At 45.4% G+C, this 25,536-nt stretch overlaps 2 protein-coding genes across 3 annotated transcripts in view; both read right to left on the bottom strand.

Annotated features, from left to right (window-relative positions):
• LOC143766381 (uncharacterized) overlaps positions 1 to 25,536 on the bottom strand; it is a 162,273-nt gene that overhangs the window by 66,845 nt on the left and 69,892 nt on the right. The window lies entirely within an intron of this gene.
• On the bottom strand, positions 717 to 25,503 carry LOC143766382 (uncharacterized). The gene is made up of 13 exons (XM_077254032.1): positions 25,394 to 25,503; positions 25,222 to 25,310; positions 24,587 to 24,876; positions 23,681 to 23,734; positions 23,426 to 23,564; positions 23,040 to 23,338; positions 22,434 to 22,632; positions 22,238 to 22,342; positions 22,001 to 22,137; positions 21,720 to 21,926; positions 21,466 to 21,549; positions 1,629 to 1,894; positions 717 to 1,492 (listed from the first exon to the last, which is right to left on the bottom strand). The coding sequence occupies exons 3-13, from the start codon at positions 24,871 to 24,873 to the stop codon at positions 873 to 875; spliced, it is 2,397 nt and encodes a 798-aa protein (XP_077110147.1). The 5' UTR covers positions 24,874 to 24,876; positions 25,222 to 25,310; positions 25,394 to 25,503; the 3' UTR covers positions 717 to 872.

The raw sequence follows: 25,536 nt of genomic DNA, 5'->3' as shown, positions 1-25,536 counted from the left end.
TCTTGTGTTCCCTCTGGGCAACAAGCCATTTCTATAGACGGTCGGCAGGCTCTCATCTGGGGTTTATACCCCACTATGATGTGATAACATCCCAGTTTGCTATATTATTACCTCAATATAATGTCATAATACCCCATTGTAATTTCATAATACCCCGTTGTGATGTCATAATACCTCACTGTGAAATCATAATACCCCATTGTGATGTCATAATACCTCACTGTGAAATCATAATACCCCATTGTGATGCCATAATACCCTATTGTGATGTAATACCCCACTATGATGTCATAGTAATAAAATCTTTGGTTACATTGAGCTGGACAATTGGACATTTCAGATTACCGTCTGCTGGCTGTCATCTTTAATTAAACACAAAATCTAAAGGGTTAACAGTGATCTGCTTGATGCTGTTAGCTCCACATGTCAGAAGACCAGATTAGCTGACGTGTGGGGGTTGATGCGAGCTCAGAGCATGAGCTCATCTAAAAGGGAGGGAGGCGGCCAAGGTCGTGAAGGAGTTAAGAAAAGATAACGTACATGATGACAAGATGATAACTTCAAAATAGCAACATATCATAGGTCCTAACTACTTTACACATAACACCACTGAGGAAATGGTAAAAGGAAAATGTTTATTTATATTAGTTATGACAATAAGAATAATAAAAATAATATTTATTGACTTATATAAAGCTTTTAACTCCATGGCACTTTCCATAAATCCAAACACTGTCCACATTGGGTCCCACAATCCAGATTCCCTATCAGTATGTCTTTGGAGCGTGAGCGGAAACCAGAGAACCCGGAGGAAACAGACGCAAACACGAGGAGAGCATACAAACTAAAATGCTCTTCTAAATGTCATGAAGTCAGGTGGTCAGCCGTGAGACACTCGAAGCTTCTCCAAATTTATGGAGTGAAATGGAATCATCGATCAACAGTTCTGCCCCTGGTTTGATACTGCAATTAGCCACAAAAAGCATTGATGGGGTGTTCTCATCAATTATGTATTTAAGGACAGGTTTCACGTTGTAATTTTTCTGTGAATGATTAATCTTTCGCCCAAATGTTGAAGGCATGTCCGGGTGACAACTGCATGGAGCCTCCCTGGCATCAAAACACCACACCTTTTCACCAATATTAAAAAAAAACATATGTCCGTTGCGCTCATACACAGCTGCCTGTAATTTTTCAGCCTCGTCTCCTTCTACAAGCACTCCATGGTAGTCGCAAATTATGTCTCCCTTTGTAAAAGCACGAGTTGTGTGCAGTCTTTCACCTTTACTTTGACCATTTGTAATTATTAGGCCTTTCCAGTTTTGCGATTTCACCAAATCTCGAAGTTTGACAAAGTGCTCTAGATCCCCTCTTTTTGGTTTGGGTTTCCATCCACGTTGGACATCTTCTAGGCCAGGTAGATTGGACGTCCAGTGCTGTTTTTTCAGATAGCCCTTTAGGTCTTCTTCTTTTAGGAAATGCCTGAAAAAATCTACAAGAAAATACAATACTGTAAAATATTCAGCAAACATAAAATATTCAGGCAGCACATCCCAAAGAATAAAACAACAACAACTAGACAGATTTCAAATTAAAACAAGAAGAAAATACATTGAAAAAAAACTTACCGACAGCATTTGACACCCTCAAATTGTACTGCTCCCGCCTCCATTTATCCTGACAGTATTTTGCAAAACGCTCTGTGTACCGACTGCAGGTGGACAGGGATGGTGGTCGATGGTCTACTCGTACAGGGGACTTTTTAATTAGCCTGCTGAAATAGAACTCTTTTGGAGCATAGTCCGTCCGTTGAACTGTCTCTTCCTCGTCTATTTGCTCTGCATCAGAATGTCCCCGATTGCTTTCTTCTTCTCCTGTGATTCCAAAGGAACTTCTGTAAAGTTAAAAAGAAAGATCGTAAGTTATAATATACTGAAAATGGTGTTGTTCCTCACTGGACTATTTAACCAAGAATGTGGAATTAATCATATGCTAAAAGGCATAATTACTTAAAGGGAAGGTGCCACAATTTCTTTATTTGTATTAAAAACTATTGATTATATAATCAATTTTTGTTTAATACAAAATTAAATATATTAACTATTATTTACTATAGGGCCCTATTATGTTATGGAGGACAGGACTGTAGGGCCACATTATGCTATTGATGACAGGACTATAGGACCACATTATGCAATATGGATAATTAAAAAGGCTACATAATACTATATGGAGGATTACAGAGGCTACATTATACTATATGGACGATTACAGAGGCTACATTATACTATATGGAGGATTTTAGAGGCTACATTATACTATATGGAGGATTATAGCGGCTGTATCCTATACAGAGGATTATAAAAGGCTACATTATACAATATGGATGATTACGGAGACGACATTATACTATATGGAGGATTATAAAGGCTACATTATGCTATATGGAGGATTATAGAGCCTGTTTCCTATACAGAGGATTATAGAGGCTACATTATGCAATATGGATAATTATAGAGGCTACATTATACTATATGGAGGATTTTAGAGGCTACATTATACTATATGGAGGATTATAGCGGCTGTATCCTATACAGAGGATTATAAAAGGCTACATTATACAATATGGATGATTACGGAGACTACATTATACTATATGGAGGATTATAAAGGCTACATTATGCTATAGGGAGGATTATAGAGCCTGTTTCCTATACAGAGGATTATAGAGGCTACATTATGTAATATGGATAATTATAGAGGCTACATTCTACTATATGGAGGATTATAGAAGCTACATTATACTATATGGAGGATTACAGAGGCTATATTATATGGCGGATTATAAAGGCTACATTATACTATATGAGGAACTATAGAGGCTGCTCTATATTGAATACTATGAAGATTACATAATATTATATGGAGGCTGTATTATAATATATGGAGAACTGTCATGATCCCAATGGCAGGGAATTTGTCAACATAACACGGGCAAAAACAGGACGAGCTCTAGGGTGATGGAACCTGAGCTGACCGCGATCCTGAACCTCAACACTCAACTAACAGTAGCCGGGGAACGTTCCTGGGGGGCCCCTAGACGTCTCGCGCCAGCCGGAGATCTAGCTTCCCCTATCAGAAGAATCACAGACCTATCTTGCCTCCAGAGAAATATTCCCACAGAAATAGCAGCCCCCCACATATAATGACGGTGAAATGAGAGGAAGGCACAAACGTAGTTATGAAAACAGATTCAGCAAAATGAGGCCCGCTTAAGCTAGATAGCAGAGGATACAAAAGGTGAACTGCGCGGTCAGCTTAAAAACCCTTCAAAATACCATCCTGAAATTACTTGAACTCATGTGCCAACTCATGGTACATGAGTGGTAATTTCAGACCACTAGAGCAACCAGCAGCAGAGAATTACATATCTGCAAGCTGGACTAAAAACATGAAAGCAAACATGAAACAGGGAAATCCAGACTTAGCTTGTCTTGAAGGCTTTAGGAGCAGGTAGCAAAGGTAACAGAGACACACTGATACATTGATAGCCGGCAAGGGAATGACAGGAAAGCCAGGTTAAATAGGAAACACCCAGCCTCTGATGGACAGGTGGAAACCAGAGACCGCAACCCACCAAAGTCACCCAGTACCAGTTGTAACCACCAGAGGGAGCCCAAAAACAGAATCCACAACAGTACCCCCCCTTGAGGAGGGGTCACCGAACCCTCACGAGAACCCCCAGGGCGATCAGGATGAGCTCTATGGAAGGCGCGGACCAAATCAGTCGCATGAACATCAGAGGCGACCACCCAGGAATTATCCTCCTGACCATAACCCTTCCACTTAACCAAATACTGGAGTTTACGTCTGGAAACACGAGAATCCAAGATCTTCTCAACAACATACTCCAATTCTCCCTCCACCAGCACCGGAGCAGGAGGCTCAACCGAAGGAACAACGGGCACCTCATACCTCCGCAATAACGACCGATGGAACACATTATGAATAGCAAACGATGCTGGGAGATCTGTCATGATCTCAATGGCAAGAGATCATAGCATCAGCATATATAGGAACTAGCTCTTGGAAGATGGAAACTGAGCTGACCATGAACTAAACCTAACGCACAACTAGCAGTGGCCGGGTAGCATGCCTACGTTGATTCTAGATGCCCAGCACCAGCCGGAGGACTAAATAAAGCTAGCAGAGGAAAATATTAGTCCTAGCTCACCTCTAGAGAAATACCCCGAAAGGAGACAGAGGCCCCCCACATGTATTGGCGGTGAATCAAGATGAAATAACAAACGTAGTATGAAAATAGGTTTAGCAAATTTGAGGTCCACTTACTACATAGCAGAAGACAGAAAGGACACTTTCATGGTCAGCTAAAAACCCTATCAAAACACCATCCAGAAATTACTTTAAAACTCTGGCATTAACTCATAACACCAGAGTGGCAATTCCTGTTCACAAGAGCTTTCCAGACACAGTAACGAAACTACAGCTGTGAACTGGAACAAAAATGCAAAAACAAACATGGACAAGAGTCCAACTTATCTAGTAGTTGTCTAGGAGCAGGAACAAGCACAGAGAGGCTTCTGATAACATTGTTGACCGGCAAGCAACTAACAGAGCAGCAAGGTTATATAGCGACTCCCACATCTTGATGGGAACAGGTGAACAGAGAAGATGAAGACACCAGTTCAATTCCACCAGTAGCCACCGGGGGAGCCCAGAATCCAAATTCACAACAGTACCCCCCCCTCAAGGAGGGGGCACCGAACCCTCACCCGAACCACCAGGGCGATCAGGATGGGCCCTATGAAAGGCACGAACCAGATCAGAGGCATGAACATCAGATGCATTCACCCAAGAATTATCCTCCTGGCCGTATCCCTTCCACTTGACCAGATACTGGAGTCTCCGTCTGGAAACACGAGAGTCTAAGATTTTCTCCACAACGTACTCCAACTCACCCTCAACCAACACCGGAGCAGGAGGCTCAACGGAAGGCACAACCGGTACCTCATACCTGCGCAATAATGACCGATGAAAAACGTTATGAATAGAAAAGGATGCAGGGAGGTCCAAACGGAAGGAAACAGGGTTAAGAATCTCCAATATCTTATACGGGCCGATGAACCGAGGCTTAAACTTAGGAGAAGAGACCCTCATAGGGACAAAACGAGAAGACAACCACACCAAGTCCCCAACATGAAGACGAGGACCAACACGACGACGGCGGTTAGCAAAAAGCTGAGTCTTCTCCTGGGACAACCTCAAATTGTCCACCACCTGCCCCCAGATCTGATGCAATCTCTCCACCACAGCATCCACTCCAGGACAATCCGAAGATTCCACATGACCAGAGGAAAATCGAGGATGAAACCCCGAATTACAGAAAAACGGGGACACCAAAGTGGCAGAGCTGGCCCGATTATTGAGAGCGAACTCCGCCAATGGCAAAAAAGCAACCCAATCATCCTGGTCAGCAGACACAAAACACCTCAGATATGTCTCCAGGGTCTGATTAATCCGCTCAGTCTGGCCATTCGTCTGAGGATGGAAAGCGGACGAAAAAGATAAATCTATGCCCATCCTAGCACAGAATGCCCGCCAAAATCTAGACACGAATTGGGTCCCTCTGTCAGAAACGATATTCTCAGGAATACCATGCAAACGAACAACATTTTGAAAAAACAGAGGAACCAACTCGGAAGAAGAAGGCAACTTGGGCAGAGGAACCAAATGGACCATCTTAGAGAAACGGTCACACACCACCCAGATGACAGACATCTTCTGAGAAACAGGCAGATCTGAAATAAAATCCATCGAAATGTGCGTCCAAGGCCTCTTAGGAATAGGCAAGGGCAACAACAATCCACTAGCCCGAGAACAACAAGGCTTGGCCCGAGCACAAACGTCACAAGACTGCACAAAGCCTCGCACATCTCGTGACAGGGAAGGCCACCAGAAGGACCTTGCCACCAAATCCCTGGTACCAAAAATGCCAGGATGACCTGCCAACGCAGAAGAATGAACCTCAGAGATGACTCTACTGGTCCAATCATCAGGAACAAACAGTTTATCAGGTGGGCAACGATCAGGTCTATCCGCCTGAAACTCCTGCAAGGCCCGCCGCAGGTCTGGAGAAACGGCAGACAATACCACTCCATCCTTAAGGATACCTGTGGGCTCAGAGTTACCAGGCGAGTCAGGCTCAAAACTCCTAGAAAGGGCATCCGCCTTAACATTCTTAGAACCCGGTAGGTATGACACCACAAAATTAAACCGAGAGAAAAATAATGACCAGCGCGCCTGTCTAGGATTCAGGCGCCTGGCAGTCTCAAGATAAACCAAATTTTTGTGGTCAGTCAATACCACCACCTGATGTCTGGCCCCCTCAAGCCAATGGCGCCACTCCTCAAAAGCCCACTTCATGGCCAAAAGCTCCCGATTCCCAACATCATAATTCCGCTCAGCGGGCGAAAATTTACGGGAAAAGAAGGCACAAGGCCTCATCACGGAGCAGTCAGAACTTTTCTGCGACAACACTGCCCCAGCTCCGATCTCAGAAGCGTCGACCTCAACCTGAAAAGGTAGAGCAACATCAGGCTGACGCAACACAGGGGCAGAGGAAAAACGGCGCTTAAGCTCCCGAAAGGCCTCCACAGCATCAGGGGACCAATCAGCAACATCAGCACCCTTCTTAGTCAAATCGGTCAATGGCTTAGCAGTATCCGAAAAACCAGCAATAAATCGACGATAAAAGTTAGCAAAGCCCAAAAATTTCTGAAGACTCTTAAGAGAAGAGGGCTGCGTCCAATCACAAATAGCTTGAACCTTGACAGGATCCATTTCAATGGAAGAGGGGGAAAAAATATATCCCAAAAAGGAAATCCTCTGTACCCCAAAAACACACTTAGAACCCTTCACACACAAAGAATTAGACCGCAAAACCTGAAAAACCCTCCTGACTTGCTGGACATGAGAGTCCCAGTCATCCGAAAAAATCAGAATATCATCCAGATACACAATCATAAATTTATCCAAATAATCGCGAAAAATATCATGCATAAAGGACTGGAAAACTGACGGAGCATTTGAAAGACCAAAAGGCATCACTAAATACTCAAAGTGGCCCTCGGGCGTATTAAATGCGGTTTTCCACTCATCCCCCTGCCTGATTCGCACCAAATTATACGCCCCACGAAGGTCAATCTTAGAGAACCACTTGGCCCCCTTTATGCGAGCAAACAAATCAGTCAGCAACGGCAATGGGTATTGATATTTAACAGTGATTTTATTCAAAAGCCGATAATCAATACATGGTCTCAAAGAGCCGTCTTTTTTGACACGAAGAAAAAACCGGCTCCTAAGGGAGATGACGATGGACGAATATGTCCCTTTTCCAAGGACTCCTTTATATATTCACGCATAGCAGCATGTTCAGGCACAGACAGATTAAATAAACGACCCTTTGGGTATTTACTACCCGGGATTAAATCTATGGCACAATCGCACTCTCGGTGCGGAGGTAACGAATCAAGCTTGGATTCTTCAAAGACGTCACGATAGTCAGACAGGAACTCAGGAATTTCAGAGGGAATAGATGATGAAATGGAAACCACAGGTACATCCCCATGAGCCCCCTTACATCCCCAGCTCAACACAGACATAGCTTTCCAGTCGAGGACTGGGTTGTGAGATTGCAGCCAAGGCAATCCTAGCACCAAATCATCATGTAGATTATACAGCACCAGAAAGCGAATAATCTCCTGGTGATCCGGATTAATACGCATAGTTACTTGTGTCCAGTATTGTGGTTTATTATTAGCCAATGGGGTGGAGTCAATCCCCTTCAGAGGAATAGGAGTCTCCAAAGGCTCTAAATCATACCCACAGCGTTTGGCAAAGGACCAATCCATAAGACTCAAAGCGGCGCCAGAGTCGACATAGGCGTCCGTGGTAATAGATGACAAAGAGCAAATCAGGGTCACAGATAGAATAAACTTAGACGGTAAGGTGCAAATGGAAACAGATTTACCAAGCTTTTTAGTACGCTTAGAGCATGCTGATATAACATGAGTAGAATCACCACAATAGAAACACAACCCATTTTTCCGTCTAAAATTCTGCCGCTCGCTTCGGGACAGAATTCTATCACACTGCATACTCTCTGGCGATTTCTCAGTGGACACCGCCAGATGGTGCACTGGTTTGCGCTCCCGCAAACGCCTATCGATCTGAATAGCCATTGTCATGGACTCATTCAGACCCGCAGGCACAGGGAACCCCACCATAACATCCTTAATGGCATCAGAGAGACCCTCTCTGAAAGTCGCCGCCAGGGCGCACTCATTCCACTGAGTAAGCACAGACCATTTACGGAATCTTTGGCAGTAAATTTCCGCTTCATCTTGCCCCTGAGATAGGGACATCAAAGTTTTTTCTGCCTGAAGCTCCAAATGAGGTTCGTCATAAAGCAACCCCAAGGCCAGAAAAAACGCATCCACATTGAGCAACGCAGGATCCCCTGGTGTCAATGAAAAAGCCCAGTCTTGAGGGTCGCCCCGGAGCAAGGAAATCACAATCCTGACCTGCTGTGCAGGATCTCCGGCAGAGCGAGATTTCAGGGACAAAAATAATTTGCAATTATTTCGAAAATTCTGAAACCCAGATCTATTCCCCGAGAAAAATTCCGGCAAAGGAATTCTCGGCTCAGATACAGGTGCATGACAAACAAAATCTTGCAAATTTTGTACCTTCGTGGCGAGATTATTCAAACCTGCAGTTACACTCTGAAGATCCATTGCAAACAGGTGAACACAGAGCCATTCAAAGGAGAGAAAAAAAAAAAAAAAATTTCAGCAGACTACTTATTTCTCTCCTTTCTCAGCCAAGGATTTTAACCCTTTAGTGGGCCGGTCAAACTGTCATGATCTCAATGGCAAGAGATCATAGCATCAGCATATATAGGAACTAGCTCTTGGAAGATGGAAACTGAGCTGACCATGAACTAAACCTAACGCACAACTAGCAGTGGCCGGGTAGCATGCCTACGTTGATTCTAGATGCCCAGCACCAGCCGGAGGACTAAATAAAGCTAGCAGAGGAAAATATTAGTCCTAGCTCACCTCTAGAGAAATACCCCGAAAGGAGACAGAGGCCCCCCACATGTATTGGCGGTGAATCAAGATGAAATAACAAACGTAGTATGAAAATAGGTTTAGCAAATTTGAGGTCCACTTACTACATAGCAGAACACAGAAAGGACACTTTCATGGTCAGCTAAAAACCCTATCAAAACACCATCCAGAAATTACTTTAAAACTCTGGCATTAACTCATAACACCAGAGTGGCAATTCCTGTTCACAAGAGCTTTCCAGACACAGTAACGAAACTACAGCTGTGAACTGGAACAAAAATGCAAAAACAAACATGGACAAGAGTCCAACTTATCTAGTAGTTGTCTAGGAGCAGGAACAAGCACAGAGAGGCTTCTGATAACATTGTTGACCGGCAAGCAACTAACAGAGCAGCAAGGTTATATAGCGACTCCCACATCTTGATGGGAACAGGTGAACAGAGAAGATGAAGACACCAGTTCAATTCCACCAGTAGCCACCGGGGGAGCCCAGAATCCAAATTCACAACAGAGATCCAAACGAAAAGATACAGGGTTAAGAATCTCCAAGATCTTATAAGGACCGATGAACCGAGGCTTGAACTTGGGAGAAGAGACCTTCATAGGGACAAAACGAGAAGACAACCACACCAAGTCCCCAACACGAAGTCGGGGACCCACGCGGCGACGGCGATTAGCAAACTGCTGAGCCTTCTCCTGAGACAACTTCAAATTGTCCACCACCTGATTCCAAATCTGATGTAGCCTGTCCACCACCACGTCCACTCCAGGACAATCCGAAGGCTCCACCTGACCAGAGGAAAAACGAGGATGAAACCCCGAATTACAAAAGAAAGGAGAAACCAAAGTAGCAGAACTAGCCCGATTATTAAGGGCAAATTCGGCCAGTGGCAAAAAGGCAACCCAGTCATCTTGATCAGCAGAAACAAAACACCTTAAATAAGTTTCCAAGGTCTGATTAGTTCGCTCCGTCTGGCCATTCGTCTGAGGATGGAATGCAGACGAGAAAGACAAATTAATGCCCATCTTAGCACAAAACGTCCGCCAAAATCTAGACACAAACTGGGATCCCCTGTCAGAAACGATATTCTCCGGAATCCCATGCAAACGAACCACGTTCTGAAAAAACAAAGGGACCAACTCAGAGGAGGAAGGCAACTTAGGCAAGGGTACCAAATGAACCATCTTAGAAAAGCGGTCACACACAACCCAGATAACGGACATTTTCTGTGAGACAGGGAGATCTGAAATAAAATCCATGGAAATGTGCGTCCAAGGCCTCTTCGGGATAGGCAAGGACCCACTGGCCCGAGAACAGCAAGGCTTAGCCCGAGCACACACTTCTCAAGACTGCACAAAGGTGCGCACATCCCTTGACAAGGAAGGCCACCAAAAAGACCTGGCCACCAAGTCTCTAGTACCAAATATTCCAGGATGATCAGCCAACACAGAAGAATGGACCTCGGAGATGACTCTACTGGTCCAATCATCCGGAACAAACAGTCTTTCTGGTGGACAACGATCAGGTTTATCCGCCTGAAACTCCTGCAATGCACGTCGCAAGTCTGGGGAGACGGCGGACAATATTACCCCATCCCTAAGGATACCAGTAGGCCCAGAATCTCCAGGAGAGTCAGGCACAAAACTCCTGGAAAGAGCATCTGCCTTCACATTCTTTGAACCTGGCAGGTATGAAACCACAAAATTGAAACGAGAAAAAAACAACGACCAACGGGCCTGTCTAGGATTCAGACGCCTGGCAGACTCAAGGTAAATCAGATTTTTGTGATCAGTCAAGACCACCACACGATGTCTAGCACCCTCAAGCCAATGACGCCACTCCTCAAATGCCCACTTCATGGCCAAAAGCTCCCGATTACCCACATCATAATTGCGCTCGGCGGGCGAGAATTTTCTAGAAAAGAACGCACATGGCTTCATCACCGAGCCATCGGAACTTCTCTGTGACAAAACCGAACCGCCCCCGCTCCAATCTCGGAAGCATCAACCTCAACCTGAAAAGGAAGTGAAACATCTGGTTGACATAACACAGGAGCAGAAGAAAACCGGCGCTTAAGTTCCTGAAAGGCCTCCACAGCCGCAGGAGACCAATCAGCAACATCAGCACCCTTTTTAGTCAAATCAGTCAAAGGTTTAACAACACTGGAAAAATTAGTAATGAACCGACGATAAAAATTAGCAAAACCCAAGAACTTCTGAAGACTCTTAACAGATGTAGGTTGTGTCCAGTCACAAATCGCCTGAACCTTGACGGGATCCATCTCAATAGTAGAAGGAGAAAAAATGTACCCCAAAAAAGAAATCTTCTGGACTCCGAAGAGACATTTTGAGCCCTTCACAAACAGAGAATTGGCCCGCAGGACTTGAAACACCTTCCTGACCTGTAGAACATGAGACTCCCAGTCATCAGAAAACACCAAAATATCATCCAAATACACAATCATAAACTTATCCAGATATTCACGGAAAATATTGTGCATAAAGGACTGAAAGACTGAAGGAGCATTAGAAAGTCCAAAAGGCATTACCAAATACTCAAAATGGCCCTCAGGCGTATTAAATGCGGTTTTCCACTCATCACCCTGCTTTATCCGCACAAGATTATACGCACCGCGAAGATCTATCTTAGTGAACCACCTAGCCCCCTAATGCGAGCAAACAAATCAGTCAATAATGGCAATGGATACTGATATTTGACTGTAATCTTATTCAGAAGGCGATAATCTATACAAGGCCTCAGGGAACCATCTTTTTTAGCCACGAAAAAAAAACCTGCTCCCAGAGGGGACGAAGATGGACGAATATGTCCCTTTTCCAAGGACTCCTTAATATAATTCCGCATAGCAGTATGCTCTGGCACTGACAGATTAAATAAACGACCTTTAGGGAATTTACTGCCAGGAATTAATTCTATAGCACAGTCACAATCCCTATGAGGAGGGAGCGAATTGAGCTTAGGCTCCTCAAAAACATCCCGATAGTCAGACAAAAACGCAGGGACCTCAGAAGGAGTAGATGAAGCGATTGAAATCAGAGGTGCATCATCATGAACCCCCTGACATCCCCAGCTTAACACAGACATTGTTTTCCAATCCAGGACTGGATTATGAGTTTGTAACCATGGCAGACCAAGCACTAGTACATCATGTAAATTATACAGTACAAGGAAGCGAATCACCTCCTGATGAACGGGAGTCATGCGCATGGTCACTTGTGTCCAGTACTGCGGTTTATTCATAGCCAATGGTGTAGAGTCAATTCCCTTCAAAGGAATAGGAACTTCCAGGAGGGGGCAGGAATAGGCGAAGTAAATGGAGGCCCCCCATGACTGTGCTTGGTCATGGGCTCCAATTTTTAAATAAAAATAGCCGCATTGATTGGACAATAGTAGAGTGGGAGGGGTTATGGGAAGGAAGGTGGGGGCTATATAGGTAAAAAGTGCGGGAAACTGGGCACACTTTTAGCTGGCAGTTCAGGATTTTAGTCATCCGCACAGCCTTTCTCCTTACCTGAAAAGGCCTTGTGAGCGATCAGCCATGGAGTCGGTGGATACTTTGGTGGGGCGCTTGAGAGAGGCAGCCAGGTCCAGAAGAGGAGGATGGCTGGAAGAGCAGCTGGCGGCGCTGCTGGGAACAGCGGGAGCACCGGAGCCCAGCAGCAGAAGAGGCCGGTGCACGAGGCCTCCGCAGCGACTCTCACCCGAGGTGAGCACGCGCGGCCGGCGCAGGCCTAGGAGCCCCTCCCGGGACCCTGCGGAGGCCGGGTGCAGCGGTGCGGCGTCCCCCCGCTGTGCCCCCTCCGGCAGGAATCCTCCTTGCCGGCCGGTTGGTGTGGGGAGCAGAAGAGGCGCGCAGCGTGGAGGAGCGACGCCGGGAGTGAGGACGGCAGCAGCGCGGCCCACAGCTCCGATGACCAGGAGTGCGGCGGCGGCAAGTCAGGAGCGCAGCCGCAGGACGTCCGGGGCGGCGGGTACCGGCGGTACGAATGAAGGTGCGGCGAGTGGCGGAAGATGGACGGCAGGAGAAAGGCCGGGCAGAGGGCGTGTAGGAGGTCGGATGACGGCGGTTGCTGCGGTGCAGGCGGCATCTGAGCTGAGGACGGCGGGAGACGAGCACAGGTCTGGAGGAGCGGCGGGCAGTGGGACCCCACTGTCTGGCAGGCGGAGTGGTCGGGAACCTGAGAGGGAACAGAGGTCAGCGGAGCAAGTACGGTCCAGGTCCGGGAGGAGGTCGGTCGAACGTGGAGCAGCTGACGCTCAGGTCCCCCCTGGTGATGTGGAGGCCAGGGGCGCGGGCCGGGAGCAGCACGTCGGTGCCGAAGAATCGTGGTCGGACGGAGAACCTGATGCTGGGGATGATCGGCGGGATGCGGGATGCACGGCTGGCAGGGACACAGCACCTGCGCAGCTTGGTGAGTACTGTGCTATTTCTGACATGTCGCCCAGGGGGGCTAATGGTGAGGGGGTTAGAGGTGATCAGGCGCCGGGTGGGCGGGCGCCGGACATTGGGGGGAGCAGCGGGGTGTCAGAGCCTGCGCTGCGGGATGTATTGATGAGCGTGTCGCAATTGCTGAGTAGTTTACAGAGTGGGGCACTGAGGGAAACGGGGGTATCACCGGCCAGGGCTTGGCTGCCTGGGGCCGGGGCCTCGGGTTCATCTACAATGGATTCGGGGAATCTGTTAGTGGGCGAACAGTCGCCATCAGTGTCTGGAGTGTCGGTATCCGTGCAAACGGAGAAGAATAAAGGGGACTCGGTAAAGTTGGATGATAGAGCAAAGGGCGAGGTATATGTGTGTTTTGAGGGGCCGTTGGGGGCTCATTTGAAAAAGGAGGTAAAAGAAAAGATTTGGCGCGATGATTACGTGGAGATTTTTTCTTTGCTGCCACTAGAAAAGTTTAATCTTGATAAGGGAAAAAAGGACGATAGTAAGAAAGAGGAAGAAGAGAAGAGGAGGTGGCGACTTATACCGCAGACGTTCATTAATTGGTTGCAAGCATTCGCTATACTAGCCAGCGTAATAGGTGAAAAGGCCCCGGAGAATTGTTCCGGTTTATTTGTTTATCTTGATGCGATAGGCGAAGCGCATCGTACTTATGGCGGACAGGCTTGGTTACGCTATGATGAACAGTTCCGGCAGAGGAAAGCGGTAAGGCCTGATATATGCTGGGATCAAAAGGACATCGGGCTCTGGTTAAAAGTGATGGCTCCTTGCAGATACGGGCAGTCCTTTCATGGGGGCGGAAGTGGCTCCGGACAACAGGCGGGACATAGCGGTAGCGGTCAGGGGGGACAGGGATCTAAAGAAAAATCAGGAACGTGCTGGCAATTCAATGAGGGCCAGTGTAAGTTTGGGAACACCTGCAGATTTAAACATGTGTGTTCCCATTGTAGCGGAGTTTCGCATGGGGCTTCCAAATGTTTCAAAAAAGCGAGAGGCAAGCCGTCAGTGGGTGCCGGTCAAGGGGGAGACGCCAGTGAGGCTGGAAAGGATGGCCCCCTTTCTAAGTAGGTATCCGGATCGGGAGAAGGCCGGTGTTATTGCACGGGGTTTTGCGGAGGGTTTTCGTATCCCTCCTCCAGAACACGTTCCATTTTCAAAAAAGAATTTGAGGTCAGCAGTGGCCCAGGCAAGTGTAGTGAATGATAAGTTGAGGAAGGAGGTTGAGTTGGGGAGAATGGCTGGTCCGTTTACTTGTTTGCCGGTAGAGGGGCTGATCATCTCGCCGTTGGGGGTGGTCCCCAAAAAAGAGCCGAATAAATTCCGTTTAATTCATCATTTGTCGTACCCAAAGGGGTTGTCTGTGAATGACGGCATTTCGCAGGAGTTGAGTTCAGTTGTTTATACGTCGTTTGACATGGCGGTGCACTGGGTCCGCTGTTACGGGCCAGGAGCCTTGTTGGCAAAAACGGATGTGGAGTCGGCTTTTCGTTTGCTTCCGATTCATCCGGATAGCATCCCGTTGTTGGGGATGTGTTGGAATGATGGTTACTATGTAGACAGATGTCTACCGATGGGTTGTTCTATTTCGTGTTCCTTGTTTGAATCCTTTAGTACGTTTCTGGAATGGGTGGTTAGAGACGTGGCTGGTGTGCCATCCGTCATTCATTATTTGGATGACTTTTTGTGCATAGGTCCTCCTGACTCGAATGTGTGCAGGAATATTTTGGCGGCTATGGAGTGGGTAGCGGATCATTTCAGAGTTCCCCTTGCTAGGGAAAAAACTGAGGGCCCTTGTACGGTGTTGAGCTTTCTTGGAATTCTGATAGACTCTGAAAACATGGAATGTAGGCTTCCGGATGATAAATTGTTGGCGCTGAAGCAGGAAGTGAGTCGCGTGGCTAAGCTGAAGAAAGTGACATTGAAGGAAGTACAGTCTCTGCTCGGTCGTTTGAATTTTGCATGTAGGATTATGCCCATGGGGCGCATATTTTGCCGAAGGTTGTCCAGGGCGACGGCGGGGGTGAGGTCTCCGCATCATTTCATTCGGCTTGGTCAGGAGCACAAAAACGACTTGGTGGTATGGCATAATTTCTTGGAGCAATATAACGGTCGCTCGCTGATGCAGCAGCAGTTGGTAAGTAATTTTGATTGCGAGATCTACACGGACGCAGCTGGAAGTGTGGGTTATGGGGCCTACTGCGCAGGCCAATGGAGCATTGGAGCCTGGCCGGACTGCTGGCACACGAGTGGTTTCACAAAGAATCTGGCCTTGTTGGAGTTGTTTCCCATTGTGGTAGCGGTATTCATTTGGGGGGACGCGTTTGAAAATCGCAGGATCAGATTTCATTGTGACAACATGAGTGTCGTGTCCGTGATCAACTCATTGTCAGCGTCGTCACCACCCGTAATAAAATTAGTGAGAGAACTTGTCTTAAGATGTTTGAAGATCAATACATGGATTTCTGCGGTTCATGTACCTGGCGTTCAGAATTCGTTAGCGGATGCGTTATCTCGTTTACAGTGGGAGCGTTTCCGGGAGTTGGCACCAGAAGCGGACGCAACAGGAGCAGTATGCCCTTCGCACTTGTGGCAGATACCTATGGAGGAGCGGGACGTTTGATTCGGGCCTCGGTTACGAGTCACACCTGAGCGTCTTATGAAGCTTCCTGGAATGTTTGGCAGAATTCTTTGGCGCAGTGGGGGGAATTGGTGTCCGACGAAGACAAGTCATTAGCGGTTTTGTCATTGGTGGGTAAGGCGGCGGATGCAGGTTGGTTGTTTTCGAAAGTAAACAAGTTGGTGACCGGGTTAGCTTTTGGTTTTAAGCTTGAGGGCTCAGTAGATGTGACAAAATTTTTTTTGGTGCGGCAGGCACTGAGGGGTTATAGGAGAGATGTTAGACGAGTGGATGGGCGCAGGCCTATTTCGTTTCAGGTGCTTGAACGTTTGGGTGGTGTTCTGGGGGATATATGCTGCTCTCATTTTGAAGTGGTTTTGTTTCGTTTGGCTTTTTCCTTTGCATTTTTTGGGGCGTTACGGATAGGTGAATTGGTGTCTCGTAGCAGAGTTCAAGCGGGTGGTTTATTGGCGCAAGATGTGGATTTCTGGTCTGGGGGCATCGTTTTTTGGATACGTCGTTCAAAGACGGATCAGACAGGAGTGGGAAAAAGAGTTGTGTTGGGAAAAGTTTCGGGGTCATTGATGTGCCCTGAACAATGTTTACGTGATTATTGGTCTTTATGGTCGGGTCGTACGGGACCATTGTTGTGCCATCAGGACAGGGTCTTCTTGTCCCGTTTTCAATTTGTAGCAATTTTGCATAAAAGTTTGGGGGTTTTGGGGTTTTCGCGGTCCGATTTCGGTTCGCATTCCTTCAGGATAGGGGCAGCGTCAGAGGCCGACAGTCTGGGTTTGGGGTCGGATGTTATTAAGCGTATTGGGCGTTGGAGCTCAAGCCGTTTTCAGTCCTATATCCGACATTGAAATGGTTGGTTTGTTTACGTTCAGTGGCATTATGTTAACGGTTACTGTTATTGTATATTGCAGGTCGGGAGCCGTATCTCGTCTGGATTTTTGGACATTCTTTTGTCTATTGGGGGGCGCATCGGGCGGATGCCAGGCCGGACGGTAGGCAATTGGGTCTCAGCCGAAAAGATGCGGTAGTTCGGTGGCTGGGTTTTCGAGGTATGGTGTGGAGCAGGGCGATTCTTTGTTTTTCTCGTGCGGTCCGTCTGGATAGAGCACCGGATATCGTGGTTTTTCATTTAGGAGGGAACGATTTAGTTTCCAAACCAGTGAGGGTGTTGATACGGGACATTCGCTCCGATTTTCTCCGGTTGTGGACGACCTTCCCCGGTGTTCTAACTATATGGTCGGACATTGTTCCTCGGAAAAATTGGAGGGGTGCGCGATCAGTCAAGGGTATCAACAGGGCGCGGGTGAAGTTGAACAGGGCAATTGCCAAGTTTGTAGCCAGAAATGGCGGTATATGTGTTCGGCACTTTGATTTGGAGTCGGGTGTTGGTGCATATTGGAGGGACGACGGTATGCACTTGAACGAGGTGGGGATTGATTTATGGGCCTTGTCCATTCAGGAAGGAATTGAAAAAGCGTTAGTGTCTTTGGGGCACTCGCGGGCCTGAGGTGTCAGGGCGGCGAGTTTTTGGCGGGGGTGGGGTTCTTGGAGTTTATGCGGATTCAGCGGCGAAGGAATTTGATGCAAATTCCGGACAGTTAAACGGGCTTGGTGTTCTGGCATTTTGGTTACAGGCTCTGGACGGGGTGTTTACCCTGGGAGCTGGTGGTGGTTTAATTGTTCCCAAAATGGGAATTATGGTGCCCCTGAGCTGGTGTTACGGCTGGGGGTAAATTGAGGTGTTTTACGTTTTTTGGTTTTTGCCAAAATAATTTGAAGCCAGAATTTTTTCCCGGTGGGCTCCAAGAACCTCCCCTCGAATTATTTGCATAAAAATTATGCTAATGTTTATTTAAATGTTTTTGTTTGTTTGTTAATAAACTGGCCGCTGTGGCCATAATTATCCAAAGACAATGGAGTTATGTTTTTATTGGAAAATGTGGGTTTGCTTTTAGCAATGGTGGTTGGGGGGTTTGGAATGGTTAGTTAGGGAGCCATATTGGCCATACACGGTCAAGGAGGGGGCAGGAATAGGCGAAGTAAATGGAGGCCCCCCATGACTGTGCTTGGTCATGGGCTCCAATTTTTAAATAAAAATAGCCGCATTGATTGGACAATAGTAGAGTGGGAGGGGTTATGGGAAGGAAGGTGGGGGCTATATAGGTAAAAAGTGCGGGAAACTGGGCACACTTTTAGCTGGCAGTTCAGGATTTTAGTCCCACCCGCCCTCCCCAATTTTGGTCTTGTTCGGAGTGGTTGGTTATAGTTGGGTTGACGGGGCGTTTTGATTTAGAGCAGGGTTGTTAGTTAGGCAGGTGTTAAATGTTATTTTAATATATTGTCACAGTGGCAGTGGCGGGGGTGGGGTTCTTGGAGTTTATGCGGATTCAGCGGCGAAGGAATTTGATGCAAATTCCGGACAGTTAAACGGGTTTGGTGTTCTGGCATTTTGGTTACAGGCTCTGGACGGGGTGTTTACCCTGGGAGCTGGTGGTGGTTTAATTGTTCCCAAAATGGGAATTATGGTGCCCCTGAGCTGGTGTTACGGCTGGGGGTAAATTGAGGTGTTTTACATTTTTTGGTTTTTGCCAAAATAATTTGAAGCCAGAATTTTTTCCCGGTGGGCTCCAAGAACCTCCCCTCGAATTATTTGCATAAAAATTATGCTAATGTTTATTTAAATGTTTTTGTTTGTTTGTTAATAAACTGGCCGCTGTGGCCATAATTATCCAAAGACAATGGAGTTACGTTTTTATTGGAAAATGTGGGTTTGCTTTTAGCAATGGTGGTTGGGGGGTTTGGAATGGTTAGTTAGGGAGCCATATTGGCCATACACGGTCAAGAGGCTCCAGACTAAAACCGCAGCGTTTGGCAAATGACCAATCCATAAGACTCAGGGCAGCGCCCGAATCCACATAGGCATCAACGGAAATGGATGACAGTGAACAAATCAGAGTTACAGACAAAATGAACTTAGACTGCAGAGTACTAATGGCAAAAGATTTATCAACCTTTTTTGTGCGTTTAGAGCATGCTGATATAACATGAGCTGAATCACCACAATAAAAACACAATCCATTTTTCCGCCTATAATTTTGCCGTTCACTTCTGGACTGAATTCTATCACATTGCATAGTCTCAGGTGCCTGTTCAGAAGACACCGCCAACTGGTGCACAGGTTTGCGCTCCCGTAAACGCCGATCAATCTGAATGGCCATAGTCATAGACTCATTCAGACCTGTAGGCGCAGGGAACCCCACCATAATATCCTTAATGGCCTCAGAAAGACCATCTCTGAAGTTTGCAGCCAGGGCGCACTCATTCCACTGAGTAAGCACCGACCATTTCCGAAATTTTTGACAATATACTTCCGCTTCATCATGCCCCTGAGAGAGGGCTAATAAAGCCTTTTCAGCCTGAATCTCCAGGTTAGGTTCCTCATAGAGCAATCCCAGTGCCAGAAAAAACGCATCCACACTGAGCAATGCAGGATCCCCTGGTGCCAATGCAAATGCCCAATTCTGAGGGTCGCCCCGCAGGAAAGATATTACAATCTTGACCTGCTGAGCAGGGTCTCCAGAGGAGCGAGATTTCATAGAAAGAAACAATTTGCAATTCTTCCTGAAATTCAGGAAGGTAAATCTATCTCCAGAAAAAAACTCTGGAATAGGAATTCTAGGTTCAGACATAGGAGTGTGAACAACAAAATCCTGTATGTTTTGAACTCTTGCAGCAAGATTATTCAGGCTGGAAGCCAAACTCTGGACATCCATGTTAAACAGCTAAGGTCAGAGCCATTCAAGGGTTAAGAGGAGGTAAGAAGCAGCTAGACAGCAATTAAGGGCTAGGCAGCAAAACTCTGAGGGAAAAAAAAAAAAAATTCCCTTCAACACTTCTTTTTCTCCTGCTTCAGCCCAAACAATTAACACTTTGTGGGCCGGCTATACTGTCATGATCCCAATGGCAGGGAATTTGTCAACATAACACGGGCAAAAACAGGACGAGCTCTAGGGTGATGGAACCTGAGCTGACCGCGATCCTGAACCTCAACACTCAACTAACAGTAGCCGGGGAACGTTCCTGGGGGGCCCCTAGACGTCTCGCGCCAGCCGGAGATCTAGCTTCCCCTATCAGAAGAATCACAGACCTATCTTGCCTCCAGAGAAATATTCCCACAGAAATAGCAGCCCCCCACATATAATGACGGTGAAATGAGAGGAAGGCACAAACGTAGTTATGAAAACAGATTCAGCAAAATGAGGCCCGCTTAAGCTAGATAGCAGAGGATACAAAAGGTGAACTGCGCGGTCAGCTTAAAAACCCTTCAAAATACCATCCTGAAATTACTTGAACTCATGTGCCAACTCATGGTACATGAGTGGTAATTTCAGACCACTAGAGCAACCAGCAGCAGAGAATTACATATCTGCAAGCTGGACTAAAAACATGAAAGCAAACATGAAACAGGGAAATCCAGACTTAGCTTGTCTTGAAGGCTTTAGGAGCAGGTAGCAAAGGTAACAGAGACACACTGATACATTGATAGCCGGCAAGGGAATGACAGGAAAGCCAGGTTAAATAGGAAACACCCAGCCTCTGATGGACAGGTGGAAACCAGAGACCGCAACCCACCAAAGTCACCCAGTACCAGTTGTAACCACCAGAGGGAGCCCAAAAACAGAATCCACAACAGAGAACTATGTGTGGTCCATTATAATATATAGAAGACTATGGGGAAGAATTATTCTATATAGAAGGCAATGGGGGGTGCATTATACCATATGGAGGACTATGTGGGGCCCATTAGCCTTTCATTTTCATAAGGTATGTTGGGTCATTATAATATTTGAATGGTTTTGTGGAGGGCATTAAAATATGTGGCTGGTATGAGGGAGCCTTTATACTTTATGGAGGCCTATTTGAGGGCCACAATATTATATGCAAGCAAATAAACAGTGTGAAGGTTTGTGTGGGGTCCATCACACTGTGCAGAGGGCTGTGTGGGGGTCATTATACTATGTGCAGTGATAGTAGGGGGCCACTATACTGCATGGAGGGCTGTATGGGGGTCACATTTGGGGATTATACTGTGCTGGGTTCCCCATTCATTGCCAGGGTAGTTGGGGGGTACAGTTGGTTCATCATACTGTGTGTGGATGGTACTGCGGAGGAATAAATTGTGGGGGCATTATACAGTGTCTGTTAGGTCTCCTACCCGGCGCCTTCTGTCTCATCTTCATTGATTTGTCCCTCACGGTCTTCTTCTCTACTGATCCTCCTCCTCTTGGGCGATGTACATCTGTTGAGTTAAAAAAGACAGTTAAGCTATGAAAAACTGATAAAGGTGTTGTTACCTACTAGACTACTTAACCAAGAATTTGGTAGGAATCAGATATACTATAAGGCATATTTACTTAAGTCTCATGCTATGAAAAAATGGATTTTGGGAGATAAAGTTAGGTCTCTTACTCGGAGGTTCCTGCCTGATTGTCTCCCTTCAGCATAGCCACTATTAACATCCCTGCAGCCAATGGAGATGCATCTACGATGTCTGTTCTGGTCACAATGTGTACATATGCATTGGCCTGGTCTCTTTCCACCTGCGAAAGAAATTCTTCAGCCCAATGTTTGTACACTTTTATTGCCATCTTCCATGATATTATGGGCAGCTGATACCTGTGGATAAAACATTTGTTAGTAATGGTAAATGCTTGGCAGGGAAGACAAGGAGGGCCTCATTTATTACTTACTTCTTCTGCAAGCGCTCCATGTCTTTGCCGGAGTTCATGATTCGTTGTCCTTTGCAGGACACAAAGAATTCACGCGCCATGATTACACCCTTGGGCTGATTAGTTGGCCTAATCTTTTCGAAATATGTACGGAAATTCTGTCAAAGGGAAACATTGTGTTAAAGATACGATTGCCAATGGCAAAACCTTGAAGAACATACAGCACAGCATTATATGAGTTATGCATATAACATTTACCTGCTCATCTTCATCCTGCAGTATAAAAATATTTTTTTTGGTCCTTACAATTGTTACTATCTGTCCATCAACATCCAATTGCTCCCTCTCAATCCATTCTTTTACCTATAAGAGGAGGAACATAGAAAATACCTAAGATCTGGTGAAGCAGCATCTGTCAGCAATATGCTAAGTTGGTTAATTATATTAAGCCTACCATTAGATTTTTGGCCTCAGATGGGTTACGTAGATGCTTGTAGATAAGAACAGCCTGAAGATAGTAACATGCCAGGGTCTTCTCCTTATCACTCAACTTCTTACTACATTGCGCTCGTGTAAAGATATCGGCCACATGACGTTTGGCCATTGTCAAAACTTTGCGACAATCAGCCATGGTGGGAGGCGCGGATTCCAATCTGTGGGTGATAAAAGAAGGTATGTTACAGGTTCATTCTTGTTACTCTTTTTTTTGTATATTAGCCCATGAGATAAATTTAGCATTCTTTGGTTCCATCATTCGACAGACCTTTTTTTCCATAATGGAGCCAGAATATAGAACTTTAGCGCATTTGTGATTAATACCTCATTTTAGCAAGTTAGGGTGTTTTGAATTGATTTGATAGCATGGAAATGGGGGATTTGCCTAAGCTTCTAAGAGCTAAACATTACTTTGTTCCATCCTTGCATGGCAGCACAAGTATTAATTAAATCTAGACTTTCTGATAATCCACCTTTCCTTTCCCATTATGCCTTTATGGCATTTTTCATCCCGATGACAGTAGAAATTCAAATTGCAGGTGAAGTATAAACTTGAACTACTTACTCCCTCTTCCTGCCTTTAGCAAGCTTCTGGTTTAATTTATCTTCTATGGCCTTTAGAGTCTCCTTAAAGGGGCCAACTGCATTTTTGGTTTCTTTGTCAAGGTCACTGGGGTACTCCTCTGAGAGTATGAAACGTATAAACCTCCGCAGGTGACCAATATGCTTTTTAACCGTTTCTTCACTTGTCTTCAGGCTTTCCAGGGAAATAAAATATTCTTTGGTAGCCCTCAAGTTCTTTAGAAAGTCCACAGTGATCTCTTCCGAGTTTACAAAATACAGAAAGCGGGAAATGATTTGGATCTAAAATTAAACAAATGATCATACATTAGGGTTCACATCTGTAAGGATTCATCAAATACACGCAAACTGATAAAAATTCACACTTACCATCGGGTTTATGGTCGATTCTGAACAATTTCCCTTCAAATAGTTTTTAAAACTCAGTAGAAGGGAGGATTTTAAGTCGTGCTTATTGTGAAACCCGACCACTGTAATTTTTTTCCGTAGAGGCATATTGGCGCTTGAACTGGAAGAGACAAGAAAATATTAGGGTGATTATTGATACTACTGACACCAGAAGAGTCCCTTACAGACAGTAAAGCTGTTACAAGGGTTTTTAGAAACCTGGTGCACAGTTCTTACCTAGCTTCTTCAACCACAGGAGGAAGACTAATAGGCTCTTCTTCAGTGGATGGCCTAAAAAACAAAACCAAAATCTGCATTAATTCATCTATAAATTAGATTAAGAACATATAGAACTTTGTAGACTACTTGGATGGTGGATGGAGAGTGGGGCTGCTGAGGGAGAATGCGGGACGGCTGAGTGAGAGAACGGGACGGCGGAGTGAGAGAACGGGACGGCAATTAGTTACTATGGCCGGGCAACGCCGAGCTCTTCAGCTAGTTATCTATATAAATGCCATTGTGTTTGGTGGCCACAACGTTACAGTAAATGCAATAATGAGTGATCAAAAGACAGCATCTACCTAAAATTTGTATATTTAAAAACATAAGCCCTAGCTACAAAGCACAATTTTTTTTTCTCTAAAAACTTCAGAATTATTTTCAACACTTACATAAAAGCAAAAGTATACATTTTTGATACCTACAAAGTCATATCGACCTGGGGCATCACGTCAGCATATTAGTTTTACCATATAGTGAACACGGTGAATAAACCAAAACAAAAACTAATTGTGTAATAGCATTTTTTTGCAATTTTACCGCACTTAGAATTTTTTTCCCCATTTTACAGTACAATATGTGGTAAAAGTACAACCCGTCCCATGAAAAAAAACAAGCCCTCATATGTCTATATTGACAGAAAAATAAAAGTATACGTGTGAAGCTTACTTAGATGGGTAGGGGTAGACTTTTTGGCACCGTGTTGGCATGCCTGTCAGACATTTTGATGGCACTCAACTAAGATATACTGCATAAAAAATATCTATATAGCTAAAAATTAAATTACATGTGTAAAATTAGGATAGGTCATCAATAGTTAATTGCTAGAAAACCCTAAAATATTATGAAGAAACATATACATACCTTTCAGAAGGTTTTCCTGCCACAATGCAACCACGACGTTCCAAAAATTCTGTGAAGAAGTCCTGGGCATTTGTAAATTGGCTGTTTTCGAAGTTTAGGCTGTCATAAGGCACAACAGCCATGGACTGGGCCACCCTGTGCATGTTCCTTTTTGCATTCTTGACTTCATTGTTGATCTGTGCCTTAGAGGTTTTCATGCATACATTGTTGAGATGCTTGTGCACGTTTTTATGAAACTTCAGACATCTTTTACAGAGAAGAGGGCCTGGCTTTCCAAAAGACGCCATTTTCTAGTAATAGTAAGAAACAGTAAGTTGCTCCTTCAAGAACCTGAATAGAGTGATCTTTTGACTACTGTAGGCTACCTTATATACACTGAGGAAGCATTTGAAAAACTATAAGGTCTGCATGGTAATTTAACCCATGAGATAAGGCTGCTGAAGGACTTGTGTATTTGGCTAATTGCCAGCAACACAAATTGTAGTACAGAAAAGATAAAAGAATCTGTCTACAGACTTGTGAACAAAGATGTAAAACTAAAAAACTCAATTGTAGATGTGTGTGTGTGTATCATAAATTATATTATATTAATATAATATATTATAGGGGAGATCTCATGACACCTCTCCATCTACCTGATGAGCATTGGGATCTTCTTAGTTACAGTCCTGTGGAAGAAGAGGACGGGGACATCTCTCTGGTGTTGTCCTCTTACTGGATAGATCTGGAGGAAACACATACAGGGACTGAATTCATTCTTTACATACAGATAATTACTGGCCATGTGTATTTAGTCCTGTCTATTACCTGGTGATGTGAGAGACTGGGGAACCTCCATCATGACGTCCTCGTACAGATCTTTGTGTCCTTCTAAATACTCCCACTCCTCCATGGAGAAATAGACGGCAACATCCTGACACCTTATAGGAACCTGACACATCAATGATACC

This window comes from Ranitomeya variabilis, chromosome 4, assembly GCF_051348905.1.
Source record: "Ranitomeya variabilis isolate aRanVar5 chromosome 4, aRanVar5.hap1, whole genome shotgun sequence".
In the NCBI taxonomy this organism is placed as follows: domain Eukaryota; kingdom Metazoa; phylum Chordata; class Amphibia; order Anura; family Dendrobatidae; genus Ranitomeya; species Ranitomeya variabilis.
Note: the sequence above shows the minus strand (reverse complement) of the source record. Positions and strands in the feature narration are given on the sequence as shown.